General features: G+C 35.5%; 1 protein-coding gene across 5 annotated transcripts; it reads left to right on the top strand.

Annotated features, from left to right (window-relative positions):
• The first annotated feature begins 49 nt into the window (after positions 1-49).
• Positions 50-19,286, top strand: TATDN3 (TatD DNase domain containing 3). Of its 5 annotated transcripts, none has more exons than XM_031690017.2 (10): positions 50-221; positions 2,078-2,110; positions 3,025-3,098; positions 3,301-3,385; positions 6,894-6,956; positions 7,872-7,981; positions 8,148-8,203; positions 9,491-9,603; positions 14,966-15,046; positions 18,549-19,286. In XM_031690017.2, exons 1-10 carry the CDS (start codon positions 156-158, stop codon positions 18,690-18,692), a joined length of 825 nt encoding a protein of 274 aa, XP_031545877.1. In that variant the 5' UTR covers positions 50-155; the 3' UTR covers positions 18,693-19,286. The 5 variants fall into 5 exon arrangements, with proteins under 5 accessions (XP_031545877.1, XP_072804610.1, XP_072804611.1 ...); XM_006198759.4 differs by having other exon boundaries at positions 78-221; positions 14,969-15,046; XM_072948509.1 differs by lacking the exon at positions 8,148-8,203 and having other exon boundaries at positions 76-221; positions 9,489-9,603.
• Positions 19,287-19,666: the final 380 nt, after the last annotated feature.

Below are 19,666 nucleotides of genomic sequence, written 5' to 3' on the forward strand. Positions count from 1 at the left end.
TTTCCAGCTTGAACTGTGGGCGGGAACTCTGGGAGCGGAAGAGCGGGTGTCCCGGGAGGAAGGAGCAAGCGTCCGGCCGGAAACTTGGCCCGCCGCGGCGGCAGCGTTCCGGCTGGGACTCCGCGGGCGAGAGGAGAGCTTCAGTGGCTGAGGCGATGGGGGCGGCGGGCGTAGGGCTGGTGGACTGTCACTGCCACCTCTCCGCTCCGGACTTTGACCGCGTACGTGAAGGCGAGGCCGGGCCCGTGGGAGAGGGGAGGCCCCCGTTCTTCCCTTCAGGTTATCTTGCTCTCCTCCTTTAGGACGAAGCCTCAAATCCTCCCAGGCCTCTGTCTATGGCCCTGTGCAATTTGCTCCTTACTCCCTGTTTAATCTTAGTCGCACTGATTTTTCTTTCTGATCCTGAATAAAGATAAACCTTCTATCTCCACGTGGCTTTTATTTGCTGTTCCCGGCTACTGGAGTCCTTCTGCCTGCTTTGGCCCGGCTGTTTATCCACCGGCCTCACAGGTCCTGGCTGAGAATCCACTTTCCCCAGGAAGCGGTCCTCAAAACACCGGCTGGCTCCAACACGCCGCGTGCTCCAGTTCTAATTGGGAGAGAAGCAAACAGAAAGAACCACATACTACAAAATCGGGGTTTCAAAGTGTTTTACCCACTACATTGAAAACTAAAGGCTAATAATATAAAAGGAAGAGTGGAGTCTATTTTAGATGGAAACGTCTCAAGAGGTGACACTTAAGTTGGGACTATAAAGCCAGACAAGCAAGGGGGTGGACGTACGGTGGTGAGGAAAGCAGGCAGGTTGCAGGCCTCCAAACAAGGTAGAACTTGGCACTGCCAAGCTACTGGATGGAGCTTGAGCATAAAACCAGACCGAAGAGGTTTGCAAAGGATAGGTGAGGTAGATCAGTAAGGAGTTTGGATTTCATTAGAAGCACAATGAGGATCCAGTAAAAGGTTTTTGTTTTTGTTTTTGTTTTTAAGGAGAGTAAGGAGACCTGATATCCATTTAAAAACCATTTTGCTCATGTGTGGCTCATAGATAGAAGAGAGCAGAAGTGAAAGTTAGATGACCCGTTTGGAGGCTTTTGCAGTTTGTAGATAAGAGATGGTGGTTGCAGGGGAGTTTGAGAGCAGCAGATGGATTCAAGGCATATTTTAGAGATAGAATCTATAGTACGAGCTGAGAGGAATTGGATGTAGAAGGGGAGAGAAAGGGAGAACTTGAGGATGCTGTGGAGAGATGGTGGTGCTGTTTAGTGAGATGGGGGAAGACAGGTTGGAGAGGGCAGGCAGAAGGAATAGGTTTGTTGGGGAGAAAAGAGTTATGTTTGGCACAGGTTGAAACCCAGTATCCATCCAAGTAGAGATATCATCTGGGCATTTTAAAATGTGAATCTTGGGTTCAGGAGAGAATTATAGGCTAGAGATAAAAATTGAAGACTCATTAGCAAAGTGAGCATAGTCATGAGATCACTTAAGGTGAGTACAGAGAGAGAAGCATAAGGTCCTGAAATCAGATAGAGGAGAGACAGCCAGAATGAAAAGTAGTAGCCAGTTGGAGAGTAGTATTTGCAGAAGCTAATGAGTGGGAAATATTTCGGGAAAGGAGTGGACAAGTGAGAGATTCCAATTGCTGCTGAGGAGGAGAGTAGGAGCACAGAGAAGTGTCCTTTATATTTGAGAATAACAATTTCTGTTATAGTGGAGTGGGAACAGAAGCCAGATTTTACTGAGAGTAAACAGAAGGTGGAGCAGTGCAGGCTCTGCACATTCCACTACCCTGTTCCTTGCCATCATTGTCATTCTTTTAAAAAAATTTTTTTTAATTTATTTAGTTAGGTTTTTTTGAGGGGAATAATTAAGTTATTTATCTTTTTAACTATTTTTAGTGGAAATACTGAGGATTGACCCCAAGACCTCATACATGCTAAGCACCCTCTCTGCCACTGAGTTATACCCTCCCCCATTATCATTGTCACTCTTTATGGTGCCTCAACTACATTGATCTACACAGCCAAGGAACAGGTTCTTATCTATCCAAAATAATTGTGATTACTTATGCTTATTTTAGGATCTGGATGATGTGTTGGAGAAAGCCAAGAAAGTAAGTCAATATCTATAATTGCCCTTTTTTGTTGCTTTGTTTTCCTGCTAATTTTGATCTAAAACAGATTGAAATTTAGAGTTACTATGTTGAGTTTGCCTCAGTGATAAAAAGCTAATAAAAAGTAGCATTTATTAAGTATTTACTATGTGCCAGGCAGTGAGCTACACCTGTTCTTCACATTATCTCATTTAATGTTTCACCACAACCCTCTGAGGAAGCTGCTATTTTATAGTCAACCGTTACCCATTTTGTAGATGATGAAACTAAGGCCTAGAGATTATACATGTCCAAAGACGCCCATTAATAAAACGATAGAAGATAGTCTGAATCCAGGACATGTTCCCGCAGCCACCACGCTCACCAGCAACATGGAACAGATTCTGTCAGTTCTTAAATTAGCATTATTCTGGAGTTCTTGGAGAAATTATAAAAGTTTTCTGAAGCATTCTGATTTGCTTGGGAAAAAAATTACTAATTTTTGGAAGCGTTTATGAAATTCATTGTAACTAGCATTTTGTGGTCTTCCCTGAATGTGACAGTCAGAAATGGTTGCCAGTACACTTTTTTATACAGCCATCTTTCACTATGGGAGATTACATGGAGTTTTACACAGGCCTAATGATCTTGGGCAAGTTATTTGGCTCCATCCAAAACTCTGTCTCTTGAGCCATGCAGTGGATTATAGCAGTGCCTATGGCATAGGGGTAGATAGATTAAATGAGCTAATATTTATATTCACTGAACATAGTGCCTGAAACATAGTGACTACTCAGTGATAGCCATTGTGATTATATCATGAAGTGTGAGTGAGCAAGGATAACTGAAAACACAGAAGACTTTAACTTTTTATTTAATTATCTTGGATGTATGTTGTTTGAAACTCTTAACTATTCTATTCATTTTTGTTTCAGGCCAATGTTATGGCTCTTGTGGTGGTTGCTGAACATTCAGGAGAATTTGAAAAGATCATGAAGCTTTCAGAAAGGTGCTACTTCTCATTAAGAATTAGGAAGAGTTGTTAATAAGGATGCAGTTATGATGTCATATTGATAGTATGTTTTTAGAGAATAAGAAGAAAGAAATCTTAAAAACATAGCGCGAAGAAAATCCCTTCCTACTTGTTCTTTAGAGTAACATTGTCTCCTAGTCTAATATTCCTGCTTTCTTAATTTGTTCTACATTTTTAGGTATAATGGGTTTGTCCTGCCATGCTTGGGTGTTCACCCAGTTCAAGGAGTTTCACCAGAAGATCAAAGAAGTGTCACTTTAAAGGTAACAGTCCTATGAAACAAGAACCATAAAAAATAATAGCACCTTTTGACTTAGTAATCCTCCTCTTTCTGATTTATATTCCAAGGTGATAATCCAAAAGAAAATTCTGTCTTCTACAAAGATGTTCATTGCAGCATTATTTATAATAGAGAAAAAGTAGAAACAGCCTAGAGGTTCAGAAATAAAGGAATAACTAGTTAACTTGTAGAGTGTTAAATATAATGCATTTACGAAAAATGAAGATTGTAATGTTTATGTAGCAGCGTGGGAAATGTTTACAGTGTAGTGTAGGGAGAAAAGCAGGACACCAAATGGTTTATTCACTATGAGTCACATCCAGGTGAAAATATATTCTCTAAGGAAAAGACTAAAGAGAAAAATATAGAAATGCTACTAGCAGTGATGATCTGGTCGAGTTATAGGCAACTTGCTTTCACATTTTCTTATCATGTTGTCACATTGCTTTGGCAAAAAGTGATAAAATATCCAGAAAAAATAAAGATACAAGATACAGTATTTCTTTCATTTATGTAGAGATTATACTAATAGGCGTTCATTTAGATAGTCAGTCAACAAGTGTTTACTGAGCACCTACTGTATTCCAAGCACTGCTCTAAGCACTAGAGTCAAATCCTTCTCATGGAAGCTGGAGTCTAGGTGGGGGCAGACAGATGATCAGCAAATAGATACATTCACAGGAAAACTTTAGGTAATAGTAAGTGCTTTAAAGCCCATGAACCAAGATTGTGTGTTGGGGATTATGGATGTTGGTTTTTAGCTTGTGAGGTCAAAGAAGGCCTCTCTGAGGCGGTGACATTTGAACTGCAGCCTCAATGCTACAAAGGAATTGACCATGCAAAGGGAGGGGTCAGAGTGTTACAGGCAAAGGAAACAACCAAGCACAAAGGTCCTAAGGTAGAAATAAGCTTGATGTGGTCAAGAAAGAGGACTGATGTGACGACGGGGAAGGGAAAGTAACAGTGATGAGGTCAGAGGGATTGGGCAGGGATCACCGACCACCTCATACGGGGCCTTGTTGGATTGTAGTTTACATCAATGGGGGATTTAAAGTGAGGAGTGACAGGATATGGTTTCTGTTTTGAGGAGATCTCCTTGGCAATGGTGTGAAGAATTGATTTTGAAGAGGGCAAAAAAGGAAGAAGGGAGAATAGTTAGGAGGCTATTACGATGTCCGTGTGAGAAACGATGGTGGTTTGGACCAGTGGTAGCAGTAGAGTGGAAGAGAGGTGGGTGGATTTGGCATATTTTTGGCATGAGTGTAGAACTGACAGGATGGTATAACTACAAAATTAATTAAGATATCGGCAATATTCAGGTAATTTTAGATTCTGAAAGCAGATGGGAACTCATCACATCTCAAGAAAGCCCTCTGGGAAGGACCACTGTTAAGCAGTTGTATTCCTAACGTGCTTGTAGTTCATGTCTTGGTTTAGTTTTCATGTATTGATTAGATTATAAGCTCCCAATATGTGGTACAAAGTTAGGTATGTAGAAAATATTCACTAAATTACCTTGGTTTTTAAAATGAAAATTGCCTAGCATCACACAAATCTTTCAGCATATTCCTGAATTAATTTATTTATAGTTACTATTACCAGGCAGGATTTAGGCCCCCGCCATACCCTGGGGCATCACAATTCACTGGCCACAATCTGCTGCCCCCTGCAGGCAGGGCATGTGCTGTCCAGTTGATTCCTGTCTTCACTAGTTAACCCACTTCACTAGTTTCTGTTACACACCTGACCCCTGTTCTAAAGGTTCTGAAGACTAAACATTTTATTTAATAAAAAATCTGTTCTAAATATTTTAAATCATTCAGAGTAAGTGTCCCCTCCTCCCTCCCCTTTGTCCTTCTTTCTTCCTTCCCTTTCTTCCTCCTTCCCTTCCTTCTCTCTCTTTTCTTCTTTCAGCAGCATAGTGGAAACAGCATGGGCTTTGAAGTCAAAGACACTTGGCCTATTGGCTTCTACAATCTGTGGCACTTAACCTTTGCCAAGTCTCAATTTCCTTATTTGTAAATCGTGAATAATTATGTAGTGGTAGTATTCACAATCATAGGATATAGAGGTATAGGATATTTAAAAACCCCACAACAGAACCCTTAGCTGTTAAGGAACTTGAGACCTTAATGGAGGAAGTGGGAATAAAACTGAAGTCAGAAATAGACTTATGATTGTCCTTAATAAATATTTTTACATCTATTAAAATAAAATGATAGACCACACATACAAATACATTTATATATATTAAATTAGTGATATGAATTATGTTAATTTCTACTTACTATCCTTGGCTTACGAGAAACTTCCAAAATATTTCATAGGAATTGTAATGGTCTCATTGTAAATTTGTTTTGCTTCTTTTTATAGATAATACATTTTCCAAGAAGCATTTTTTCCCCTGTATCTGGTCTTCATCCAAATGTGCAATTTCTTTCAGACTTAAGACTTTCTAAGTGTCAAACATTTCCTGGGTAATCTCTCCAACTCCTCCAGTCCCTCTGAGGTTCCAGAGACACATAGTAGTTTGGATGTTTGATGAGGAACATCTTTGCTTGACATTTTGACCTACTCAGCTATTGTCAGACACCCAGGTATCTCTGATACCTGGGGTTATATACTCTTAGCTCCTGACAGTATTATTCTCCATCATTGAATCTACTGGAATGTCTAAGGCCTGAGTTTACCCTCCCTCCTCTTCTTTTCTCTTTCTCGTGATGTAATTATAAAATCTCCTGTTCTTCCCCCTTCTGCTGTACCTCCCTTTTCTTGATTCTCCCTTGTTCTGATTATCCTTAGTAGAAGTACCTTTAATTTACATATTCTGAGACTAAAATCCTTAAAGTAGTTTAAAATATCTAGAAGCAAATATTTCATGTATTTGTCTTTCCCTTGCCTTTTTAAGTGGAGGAATTCTCTTTAAGTAGAGGTAGTAATGTCATGGAAACCAATGGTATACCATTACTTCGGTAGTTGACATGCAAGCACGTATGTGATGTTTAGTATTTACATTGTTGAACCTTTAAGACAAAAATAGGCTAAGCAGGACTATAAAGACAAAAGAAATCAGTGAAAATAATGCAAATGATGTATGGAATTTTCACTGTTATAACTCACAAACCATTAGTACCATAAGAGAAGAATGTAACTCCCCAAAACTCACTCACAAAGGTGACCCCCTGGTGGCTTTCTGCTCTCTTGCTCAGCTATTCCAGAAAATTTAAATCAGTCCTCCTAAGTGCCAGGAAATGCCTCCTAAACAGAAGGAAGTGTTCAAGTGGGAATCTTCATAAAAAGTCATGTTCTTGTAACTCAAATTTCCAGGTAGAAGTATTGACCATTATGGAAGAATTATTATTCCTCTACTTCCTCTAGATATTGAATGTACATAAAGGACCCAGTATAGCATCGTGTCTGGGATATAATAGGTGTTTATAAAATATCAATTCCCCTCTCAGATTTTAATAAATTTACTTTTTTTCTCCCAGGATTTGGACGTAGCTTTGCCCATTATCGAGAATTATAAGGATCGATTGTTGGCAATTGGAGAGGTAAATACCTACTAGCTGATCAGATGATTTCTAATTCAGACTTTCATGTGATATATAAAGATAATCCTTAATTCAATATTGGTGATTATAATAGACTTGGATAATTAAGTTCACCCTGTTCAGAAGAATAATAATTTGTCAGTACCTCCTTGAAAGCGCTTAGGGATAAAACAATAGAAAGCCTCACCATAGGCTTATGTTAATGGAAGAAAACTACTTTATTAACATTTCAATATACTTTGCTCCTTTTTTTTTTTTTACTTTTGCTTAAATAGAGTTATCTCTCTGGTTAGTTAAAATAGTATATTCAAGGATACTTTAAATAGGTTGTAGCTTATAATTAAAGAACATTTTTTATTAAATAATTTATAGTTGTGAATCATTGTATCCCTTGGTAATGAACTCCACTTCTAACTAAAGATAAATGATAAGAATAACACATTCAGAATATAGGTTATAGCAATGTATGCCAAAGTAGTATCGAGGGAAGCAGTCATTTATCATCTTCACTGTCCAGTGTGGTGACCACATGCAACTGCTGAGCACTTGAAATGTGACTGGTACAAACTGAGATGAGCTAGCAAGGTAAAAAGCACAGAGGATTTCAAAGTGCCATCCCCCCAAAAGAGAACATAAAATAACTCAATGATGTTTATTTGTGTGTTGAAATAATAATATTACTGTCTAATAATGATGATGGTAGTGTTTTAGATACAGTGGATTAAAGCATATTATTAAAATAACTTCACCTGTTTCTTGTTAGTGTTTTTAATGTGGCTACTAGAAAATGTAAAGTGTACGTGACTGTTGTTGGGGCTCCCATTGTATTTCTCTTGGACAGTATTGCTCCATAGTACATCTTTTGGGGTTTGTTAAACCATAAACATGTAATTCTGTTTTATTTTTCTGTTACAGGTTGGACTAGATTTCTCCCCTAGAATTGCTGGCACTGATGATCAGAAGGAAGAGCAAAGACAAGTCCTAATCAGACAGGTCCAGTTAGCCAAAAGACTAAATTTGCCTTTGTAGGTTAATTAATCATCTTTCTTTATTAATATTTATAGAGCAAATTTAATAATGATTCTCCTGAAATGGAGATCTGCATTTCTTTTTCTCTGCATTTCTTTAGTATAGCAAAAATAATACTTTTATATTAAGTACTTAGAAGGAATTTTTTTGTTTGTTAAACAGAAATGTTCACTCACGCTCAGCTGGAAGACCCACCATCAGCCTCTTAAATGAGCAAGGTATTTAGGTTCCTGAAAAAAATATGTTTAACGTTTCAGTTTGACAATTCTAGTCCATGTTCTTGTACAACAAGCTATGTTTTATTTGATTTATTAAAGGAAAGGAAATGGGTTGAGGGTAGAGATGGAAATCAACTAAGATGGTTTTGCAAATCAGCCTACTATTTACAAGGTTTTCAGTGTGATTATGATTATGAGACCAGGATAAAGCAAATGAAAAACTGAATCAAGTAATTATATTCCTTAATTTAAAAATTATCAGTTCTTATATTTTAGTCAGCTTAACCAGCTGATTAGTGAGAGAGGAAAAAACAAAGTAAAGAATGGTGATATAATTGGGTTACTGTTTTGCATATTTTCTGGCTTGTACTATACAGATTATGGCCATCGTACGTAAAATGCACTGTCATCTTCACCAGTTGTTCCTGAAGTAAAAATACTTCTTATTGGATTACTTTTCAAAATGTTTAATGTGCCATTCACACTAAGAAGTATATTTTATTTTGAAACTCAGTATGTACACATTTTGGTTCTAAGACTTTGAGATTCAGTGTATACACATACAGAAAACTGACCAAAGTTTAAGAAGCAGTACATCTATATGTATGTGTGTATAGCTATCTGTAATAGGTATCATACAAGCACATGCTGGCCAGTCTTGACCCATTAAATTGATTTCATAACTTACTTATGATTGTAACCCACTAAATGTCACACCTACCATTTGAAAAACAGCACCAAACAGTGAAGTAAATGTAATTGCCTGCAACAAGAAAGCATTGTATTTCTCAGTGTTGAGGACTAAGCCACTCTGGAATCACCTAGAGCATGATTTTCATGCAGGCTGAGCAGCCATCCTTTGACAACTAGAGGTAGTTTTTAGAAGCCAACTCTGACTATTGAATTTATAGGTCATTTATCTCCCTGTTTCTTCTTCCACTAGCGTTCTTGTTAAGGACAATTTGACTGCTTAAAAACCTATTAAGAACAGTAATTTGACAGGTCACAAACTTTTAGAAAAGGTATGATGGTATAGGAAGTTTAAATAATAACTTAAAAACTTGTATTTCAATTTAATTTGTTTTATTCTAAAGATTAAGAATATACTATATTTTTATTCTACTATTTGAACACTGTATTTATCTATGTTTTAGACGTCACAGAACGTTATCTTTATATCACAGTGGCCAACATTTACTTAAAATCTGTCTTGCTCAATTTGATTAATGGGAAATCTCTCATTAAGGAAATAAAATAGGACTCTGATTTATCTTTAATTTTTGAGAGGTGCTGACAAAGTGTTGCTTCATGCATTTGACGGTCGGCCATCTGTAGCCATGGAAGGAATAAGAGCTGGGTACTTCTTCTCAATTCCGCCTTCTGTCATTAGAAGTGGACAGGTAAATTCTCTCATTAAAATTCATTTTACACTTTGTGAAATAGACTTTAAGATATGAACTTTTATTATATATTTGTGATACTATTCTGGTTTTATTACAAAAATTAATCCTAGGTCCCTACTTCACACTTATATGAAAAGTAACTCAAAAATGGATCAGAGAACTAAATGTAAGAGCTAAAATTATAAAACTCTTAGAAGAAAACAGATATAAATCTTTATGATCTTGGATTAGGCAATGGTTTCTTCGCTATGACACTAAAAGAACAAGCAAACCAAAGAAAAAATAGATTAAATTGGATATCATCAAAATTTAAAACTTCAACAATAAAAAGAAAATTTGAACCTTCATGCCTCAAAAGCACTATCAAGAAAGTGAAAAGATAATCCACAGAATGAGAAACATATTTGCAATTATATATCTGATAAGGGGTCTAGTGTCCAGAATATATAAAACCGTTACAACTCAACAATAAAAAGACAAATAACTTGATTTAAAAATTGGCAGAGTTTAAATAGCTATTTCTCAAAAAAAGACATACAAATGACCAATAAGCACATAAAACGATGTTCAATATCATTAGCCATTATGAAAACACAAATCAAAGGCACAGTGAGTTATCACTTTACATCCACTCAGTTTCATTCCTCAGAACATTAAATATAAAGTTACCATGTGACCCAGCAATTCCACTTCTAGGTAGATACCCAAGAGAAATGAAAACATACTTACACAAAAACTTGTACAGGAGTGTTTATAGCATTATTCATAATAGCCAAAAAGTATAAATGTAAATGTCCATCAGCTGATGAATGGATGAACAAAATGTGCTGTACCCCTGCAATGGAATATTGTTCAGCCATAAAAAGAAATGAAGTACTGATTCATGCTAAAACATGGATGAACCTTGAAAACATTATGCTAAGAAAAAAACAGCAAGACACAAAGGACCACATACTATATCATTCCATTTGTCCAATGTCCAGACTAGGCAAATCCATAGAGACAGAAAAGTAGATCAGTGGTTGCCAGGGAAAAGGAAAACAAGGAGTGACTGCTAATAATGGGTAAAGGGTTTCTTTTAGAGTGATGAAAATATACTGGAATTACACAGTGATGATGGTTGTACAACCTTGTGAATATAGTAAAAACTACTGAATTGTATACTTTTAAAGAGTGAATATCATGGTATATAAATTATACCAATGAACAATGTAACAAAAACCAATTTAGGTAATCTAACTTATTTCACCATTTTTAAGATACTTGTTTTTTCATATTTTATTGTATGTGAAATTGAGATGCATGTAACAATCAATGGCACCTTAAATTCTATGAAATACAGTAAGTTGTCTATTAATATTCAAAAACTAGTGTAAGTATAGAATTGAAGTATAGCCAATTTTTTAAAAAGTCTTCAATAGCAATCATTTATCTGGTTTTTTTTTAATTACAATTTTTAAATTCAGGCTTAATGAGGAATACGCCTATAGTGATTCACCCTTTTTAGGTGTATAAATTTGTGTGTTTTGACAAGTATATACTGGCATATAACTACCACCACATTCAAGATAGAGAATATTTCCATCATCCCAAAAAAATTGCTTCATGTTTCTTTCTAGTAAATCCCTCATTCTATCTCTCGTCCCAGGCAACCACTGATCTGATTTCTGTCCCTATAGTTTTGCCTTTTCTAGCATGTCATATAAATGAAATAATTTATGTAGGCTTTTGGATGTGGCTTCTTTTATTTAATGCTTTTGGGTTCATCGATGTTACTGCATGTATAAGTAGTCCATTTATTTTGATGGTTGAGTAATATGCATATCCACCTACCAGTTGATGATCATTTGAATTGTTTCAGTTTGGGACTATTTTGAATAGATTTGCTGTAAACATTCACACATAGATCTTTGTTTGGACATATATTTTCATTTTTGTCACATTAATACCTGGAAGTGGTACTGCTGAGTCATAAGGTAAGTATATGTTTACCTTAATAAGAAACTGTCAAACTGATTTCCAAAGTGGCTGAATCATTTTGAAATCCCACCAGTCATACGTCAAAGTTTTGGTTCTGCATCCTTACCAGCACTTGGTGTTGTCATTTTCTTAGCTATTCTGATACAGGTAGAGTCATCATTCTTTGTGGTTTTCATTTGCATTTCTTCAGTAGCTAATGACATTTAAAATAAGCACATCTTTTCATATGCTTAATTTCCATTCATACATCCATATCTCTCTGTTTGGTGAAGTTCCTTTCAAATATTTTGCACCTTTTGGCAGGAAGGGGCGGGGAAAACAATATTGTTTTTCATTATTGAGTTGGCAGAGTTTTTATATATTTGGGACACAAGTCCTATATGCTGTATGTTTTGAAAGTTTCTTCTCCCAGTCTTTTCATTTTCTGAAGTGTCTTTCAAAGAGCAGAAGTTCTTAATTTTGATGAACTTCTGTTGATCAGTATTTTTCTTTTAGGATTTGTACTTTTACTGTCATATCTAAAAAAATTTTATCTAACCCAAGGTCACAAAAATTTTTTCTTATATTTTCTTCTAGAAGATTTATGTTTAATTTTACATTTAGGTTTGTGATCTATTTTATATATGATGTGAAGTATGAGTCAAGATTCATTTTTTGCCAGTAGATGTCTAGTTTTGGTACAATTTGTGGAAAAGACCATTCTTTCTTCCTTAAATTACTTTGGCACTTAAAAAAAAAAACTAATTGGCCTTATATCAGGGTCTGTTTCTCATTTTTCAATTCTATACCATTGATCTATCTTGGTACATGCCTGTCCATTTGCCAGTATCACACTATCATGATTAGATTTCTGGTAAGTTTAAAAGTCAGGTAGTATGAGTCCTCCAAATATTTATCTATTTTCAGAATCATTTAGACTATTCCAAGTTCTTCGCTTTTCCGTATGTATTAGAATCAGCTTCATAAAACTACAAAAAGTTGACTGAGGTTTTTATTGGGATTGTATTGAATCTATAGATCAATTTGGGGATAATTCACATGAACACAGTATATCTCCTTATTTGGATCTTTCATTTCTCTCATCAGTGTTTTATAATTTTTGGCATATAGAACCTACATATATTTAGTTATATTTATCCCTAGAAATTTCATATTTTTCATTCTGTTTTAAATGATACTGTTTTAAAAGTAAGTTACCAATTATTCATTGTTAGTGTATGGAAATACAGCTGACTTTTATATGCTAAACTTTCATCAAGTGACCTTGCTAAATTATTAGTTTTAGTAGAGTTTTGTAGGTTTTTTTCAGGATTTTTTATATAGACAATCATGTCATCTATAAACGAAGACAGCTTTACCTTTGCTTTTCCAATATTTGTGCTCTTCTATTTCTTTTTCTTGTCTTATTTCACTATAAACAGCTACCAGCAGAATGTTAAATAAAAAATGGATGTTGGATTTTTGTCAAATGTTCTTTCTTTTCTATTTTTTAAGAAACTTTATTTTCTGTCAATTTTATTTCCATTTTCAGTTTGTCAAATGCTTTTTCTGCTTCTACTGAGATGATCATGTGTATTTTCTTTATTTTGCCATTGATTATATTATATTGATTGATTTTCTGATGTTGAACCAACCTTGCATTCCTAGGATACATTCTACTTGATCATAATATATTCTCCTTTTTATAGTTTCATTTTATTGTTTTTTAAGGTAGAATCTTAAATTATTTATTCAAAATCTCATATGTTTTCTAATATATACATTTAATACTAGAGTTGCATTAGCACTACCCACTTCTTATACTTGCAATCCACAAATTTTGATATATGCTGTATTTTCACTTTCTTTTGGTTCAAAACATTGTATAATTTACCTTGTGACTTTCTCTTTGACCATATCAATTGTTTAAAAGTGTGTTGTTTAATTTCCAAATACTTACAGATTTTCCTGGTATCTTTCTGTTACTGATTTCTACTTTAATTCTGTTTAATTCTAAAATCATACATTGTATGATTTTAATTCTTCTAAATTGGTTGAAATTTAATGGCCCAGTACATGGTCTGTCTTGGTGATTAGAACATATATACTTGAAAAAGAATGTATATTCTGCTATTGTTGGGTGGAGTGTTCTTGAAATGTCAGTTAGGCCAAGTTAAATGATAATCCAAGATTATTTTTATTTTTTCTACTTTTATTATTTGTAGAGGAATTTCTTAACTAGTAGTAATCTTTAGCTGTGGTATTGTTTCTTTGCCAAAACTAAAATGCTATATATTCTAATTTTAAAGATAATATTTGTACATTGTAGAAAATGGAAAAGAACAAATTTCAAGACAACTCAAATCCTACCACTCAGAGACAATCATTGTTAACACTGATTCAGATAAAATAAGAAGATACCTTATTCTTTTTGTTTTGTTTTGAGTCAGCTTCACAGGTATTTATTTGTATCTGTAACTATGAACTGTCATTAAAATGACTGCATATTTCACAATATGAATACACCATAATTTATTTAAGCATTACCTCAAGTAAAGATTAGGTTGTTTCTCATTTTTCACTGTTGTAAACTGTACTCAGTGAATGCCTTTGTACATCCACAAATACACATTTTCACTTTTGTAGTTGTTGCCTATAAATGAAATCACTGGGAAAAAAAAGGGTATACATCTTAAATTTTTGGTTATGTTGTCATGTTTCCTTCATGGAGGTTTATACTAGTTTAACTTTCATGCTACCAAAAGTGCATAAATATACCTATTTCTGTGCTTTTGAAATTTTAACCTTAAAACAGTTTATTCTAACAGTGTTCACTTTGCCTAATGTATCTCCTTCCCATTTTTTACTTTAAAAGTACAGTAGCTGCAAGAGAATTATGTTTTTGGTATAATACTCATTGTGTTCACTGTAGTCCTTAGAAAATCATGAACAAAATAAAATCATCTACCACCCAATCTAAAATTTAAAATGTGCATATGAATTGTGGTTTTATAAACATAAAGCCATGAGTGATTTAAAATGAGCAGTGGAAAGAAACACTGAGTGTGGTGGTGATGGTGGTGGAGAAACAACAGAAATCTCTCTGGATCTTTCAGTGGACACGTGATGTCAGGTGCTTCTTGCTAGATGTACTTCATTTTTTGCTATACTACTTTTTCGGTCCCTGGAAGCTTTGGATAATTTTTGGCAAAGAATGTTTCTGTTTAAATCTGTTAATAGTAGAATGATGAGAACATAGCGAACATTTATTGATTTAATATTAAAGCATGAATTATAGATTCTTGCAGAGTAAAATGCATTCTCATCTTGGTTTAATGCTCCTTTTTTTTGGTCTTTATTTTTCATGTTTTAAACTTACTAGCTTTCTCTTTCCTCTAAGAAGCAGAAACTTGTGAAACAGTTGCCTTTAACTTCAATTTGCTTAGAAACAGATTCACCTGCACTAGGACCAGAAAAACAGGTAAATGATTTTCTGATATTTACATTATTTAAATTGTATCTTTCATTTGAACTATTTGAACTATTTTTGGTTTAGCTGTGTTTCTCATTACAGTGTAAATATGAAGGAATCCTGTTTTAATGCTAGGTTAAGAGGTTATGTTAACTTAATTTCAGGTCTTTTCTAAATATAGCTAATTATGCTCCAAAGAATATTATTTTATATATGCCATGTCCTAATTTTTGTAATATTGAAATCTAGACCAGTATAGTAAAAAGCTCATTGTCTAGAGTGAGAAAGACCTGGATTCAAATTCCATCTCTGCTGCCCACTACCTCTGTGACTTTGGGCAAGTTACTTAAGCTCTCTGAAACTGTTTCTTCTTTTATAAAATGTGGGCAAAATAATAATAAAATACTTTGAATTATTACAGTAAGGATTAAATGAAGTAATATATATGAAAGTGCCTACCAGGGTCTGGTATATAGTAGATGCTCAATAAATGTTTATTTTTATTTTAACTAGCATGTTAAAATGAGGCTCAGTTTCTTTTAGCTCAAGTACTATATCAATATGATATAGTCATAGATTTATTTATGTGATCTTTGCTGTACTCTTTGTTATTGTAGGCAAAAAATATAGAGAATCATATTTTAAATATTGGAACTATTATAAATTGCAGTTTTCTGAAAGGAAGCCACAGTATCTACTTCATTTGCTTTAGACAGTGCATGTTATAATCACCTCCCAATGTATAGCTTACTAAGTTCCCTGACTGCCCATCAGATCTGTGTCTCCATGCCTCCCAGATTTGGAGGACTGGCACTCAAGAGTCAGAGGTTTGGGAGTAGTAATGATGTAATTTTTAGTAAATTATGATTATTTGTGATTACAATGTGAATTTTCCTAATTAACAACCAATTAGTTACTTATTTTTATTAATCAGCCCTTAAAAGAATATAGAAGACAGAGGAATGAGAAAATAAAGGACCATAACTAGTTATTTTTTTGTTTGAGTGTAGGACAGAATGGTACAGAATTACCTTCTTACTACTGTGTGAAATAGAAGGAGAAGAATCTAGCTTTTTCTCCCTAAACAGCAATGAATTTCAAATGCTGTTGTGACTCAGTTTTATAATTGTATTTAGATGATTTGATAAAAATAGTGAGTCTCTGGCATCTAGATTTAAACAGGTACTAAACAGGTACTGAAAATATGTATTGAATAATTGAATTTTTAAATTGCATATTCTTTTTAAGCAAAATATGATTGTTCTAGAAAATTAGAAAACATAGAAAATCATAAACAAGAAAATAGAGCCATCTACCACTGAAAGGTTACCACTATAATATAGTGGTTAAAGTGTAAACTCTCATGTCAGATTGCTCAAGTCTAAACCTCAACTGGGCTACCTACTAGCTGTTTAGGATACCTTCTTATTTATAAAAAAGGGATGCTAATAATAATAGTACCCATCTCAGAGTTATTTTGAGGATTAAATGACAGATTCCATGAAAAGCTTAGAACAAAACCTTGCCTACAGCAAGCACTAAATAAATGCATGTTCTTATGTCCTAGTTTTTTTATATCCATATATGTACACATATATATTTTTCATAAAAGTAAGATTAGCCTGAACACATCATTTCATAACCTGCTTTTATGTGATGAACATATATAAATGTCAATAAATATACTTTTCTTCATCAGGTTTAGTAAATGCATAAATTTTAGTGTGTTAATATACCATAATATAGTTAACTTGATATTGTTATTTACAGTTGACCCTTGAACGATGGAGGGGTTAGAGGTGCTAACACTCACCCCACCCCACACCATGGAAAATCCACGTGTATTCACCCTTTGTATCTACAGTTTTGCATCTGTGAATTCAGCCCTTGTCTTCGTGGTTCTGCATTGGTAGATTCAACAAAGTTTGAATCTTGTGGTACTGTAGTATTTATTGGAAAAATATCTGTATGTAAGTGGACCCACACGGTTCAAACCCATATTATTCAAGGGTCAACTATTTTATAAACAATATGTTGAATGTCCTTGAACCTAAATCTTGGTGCACATTTTTCTTTGTTTTCTTAGGCTACACTATCAAGATTATTTTTTTATCCTGCCCCTGGGGCCCCTAGTTTAGGCATTCGGAGATTTGTGTTCCTTGATAGGCAGAATCAACACCCCTACTCAGCCTGGAAGTAGTTTCGAAAAAGATGAATCATCACCCCTCTGCACCCCTAGAAGATTATGGGAATAAAATTTCTGATGGGAGAAATGAGACAGGAGGGAAGGGGGCAGGGCACAGCCATGCCCGGAATGACAGCTGTTAACACCAAAATGGTGGAAGATTCAACTCCCAGTACGCCTTGAGGATTAAGATGGCTGAAGATTTGACTTCTAGTAGACCTTGAGCTTCATTATACGCTCATTGTAGCATATTAGCATGATAAATAACATGCCCACAGACACCATGACTGTCCCAAGGCTAACCACAAAAGGTCAAAGAGTGGATGGGTAGCCCAATTCCTGGGAATCCCAGAGCCTTCCCCAGGGTAGTTGGAATAGTCCTGCCACTTGTAGGCGTGGGAAGCTACAGAGCCCATAAAAACTGGCAACACTGCCCCTGGCCGCCTTTCTTGCTCCCTCCTCTTTGGAGACAGCCTGCACTCTGTGGAGTGTGTACCTACTTTGACTTTAACCTGAGCACCCAACCCCCACACCTTGTGGCCTTTCTCTTGCCGTTTGAAACAGCCTATACTCTATGCAGTATATATCTCTCTAAATAAATCTACCTTTACTCAAAAAAAAAATTTTTTTTAAACTTAACAGTTATCTTACTCCTCTGAACATAATCATCCTGAGTAGATAACTTAATAATAACAATAATAATATATTTCATCAAATCTAAATACCACTCATTGTAGATGTGCCACTGTTTTGTGACCATTAGGGAAAAAAAACACTACCAATAATACTTTGTAATGCCATTGAATGTCAATAAAATATATATCAATTTCAGACATGTTAAGATAGGGGAGAAATGCATCTTAGATTCAGTGAAATAGGGGTACGTGCTCTGTGCAGTCTTCCAGACACACGATGGCATTACTTGAATCAGACTGTAATGTAGCCTGTGAGGTGAAATAGCCAAGCAGCAAAGCATGACCTTTACAAGCACTCATTTGAGCAACAAAGCAGAGTTAATCCATCAGTCACGCAGGTTGCCAAGTGTGCACTATGTGCAGACTGCTTCATTTGCCAGGTGCTGGGACCTCAATTGTTAATACCCCAGGGCTCTTTTCAAGAGCAGCACAGACTTACAATCAACATTGTGGCGGTACCTTACGAGCTGAAGTTCAGGGCCTTCTCAGCTTCACCTCCCCCCATTTGAAAAAAAGAAGAGCTCATCAGTTGTTTTTAGCAACTCATTTTCTTCTCTTTTATCTACAGTCTCCAAGGATTGCTTCCCGTGAGTGTCATGTGTGATTTAGCATATGCGTTGTTCTGTTTCAGGTACGGAATGAGCCCCAAAACATTTCCATCTCAGCAGAATATATTGCCCAGGTGAAAGGGATCTCAGTGGAAGAAGTCATAGAAGTGACAACACAGAATGCATTGAAATTGTTTCCCAAGCTTCGGCACCTGCTCCCGAAATAGCTTGAAAACAAAATCAACTGCAGGGCGCAGCATTTGAGAAAAATAAATGTTCAAGCTATTGCATAGGGATATAGAAGAGTATAATTTTAGAGAAGTATTTCTCTTAGAAGTACAACTGGGCTTGGATCCTGAAATCGTGGGCTCTGATTCCATCTTGCACTGCTGCTTAATTAATGGAGCCCTTGCAGGAGATTGTGAAACACCACCGCTTCTTACCTTGCCCCTTTAAATAGAACCATCATGTGAACTGAAACCATTTCTTCTGGCAAGTGTGGCTTCCACTGGTAAGAAATAAGTGCTACTGTGATGGCCTGGAATAGGTTAAAGTTTGATCCTTCACCATCTGTTTGACTTTCCACAGGATTTATCCAGTAAAAGGAGAGTGTCTAGTTTCCTATACTACCATAAATCTTCTCTTTTCTGGGTTTGAAAAATTCAACTTTTAGTACTTTGAATTATTTATTTTTAAGAGAAAAAATGTACAAGTCTTTTGTATTGATCTTATATTTTGATCTGTGAAGCCAATGGTTTGTACAATCACCATTAAATACCAAACCCTAAGTTTAGTTAATAAATTGATTTTATGTTCCAGTCTGAGTTTTGCCACATGTTTAAAAGTAAATAGCTTCATTTAAAATGTAAGTGCATGGTGAAGGTCACAGAGGAGTGGCCAAGATGGCAGAGCAGGCAGACTCTGAGCTTGCCTCCTTGCACAAGCACACAAAATTACAACTGTTTACAGAGCATTATTGGTGAGAAAGATGGGAAGACTTGCAGAGAAGATCGTCTACAACTAAAGTTACGAGGAAGGAACAACAACGAAATGAGGTGAGTAGGAGGGGCAGAGACATGGTAGAGGCAAGACCCATACCCGCCCCAAGCAAGTGATTGATAAACAGGAGGTTAATTACAATTGTAGAGGTTCTTCTCAAGAAGTGAGGGGTCTGAGCCCCACATTGATCTCCCCAGCCCGG

Source organism: Vicugna pacos, chromosome 23, assembly GCF_048564905.1.
Source record: "Vicugna pacos chromosome 23, VicPac4, whole genome shotgun sequence".
NCBI classification, from domain to species: domain Eukaryota; kingdom Metazoa; phylum Chordata; class Mammalia; order Artiodactyla; family Camelidae; genus Vicugna; species Vicugna pacos.

Excerpts from the sequence above, each read along its gene's own strand:
- TATDN3 (XM_031690017.2), top strand. The coding sequence starts at position 156 with ATGGGGGCGGCGGGCGTAGGGCTGGTGGACTGTCACTGCCACCTCTCC. Across the intron at positions 222-2,077 it reads CCGCTCCGGACTTTGACCGC|GATCTGGATGATGTGTTGGA; the intron begins GTACGTGAAGGC and ends TGCTTATTTTAG. Across the intron at positions 7,982-8,147 it reads AAAAGACTAAATTTGCCTTT|AAATGTTCACTCACGCTCAG; the intron begins GTAGGTTAATTA and ends TTTGTTAAACAG.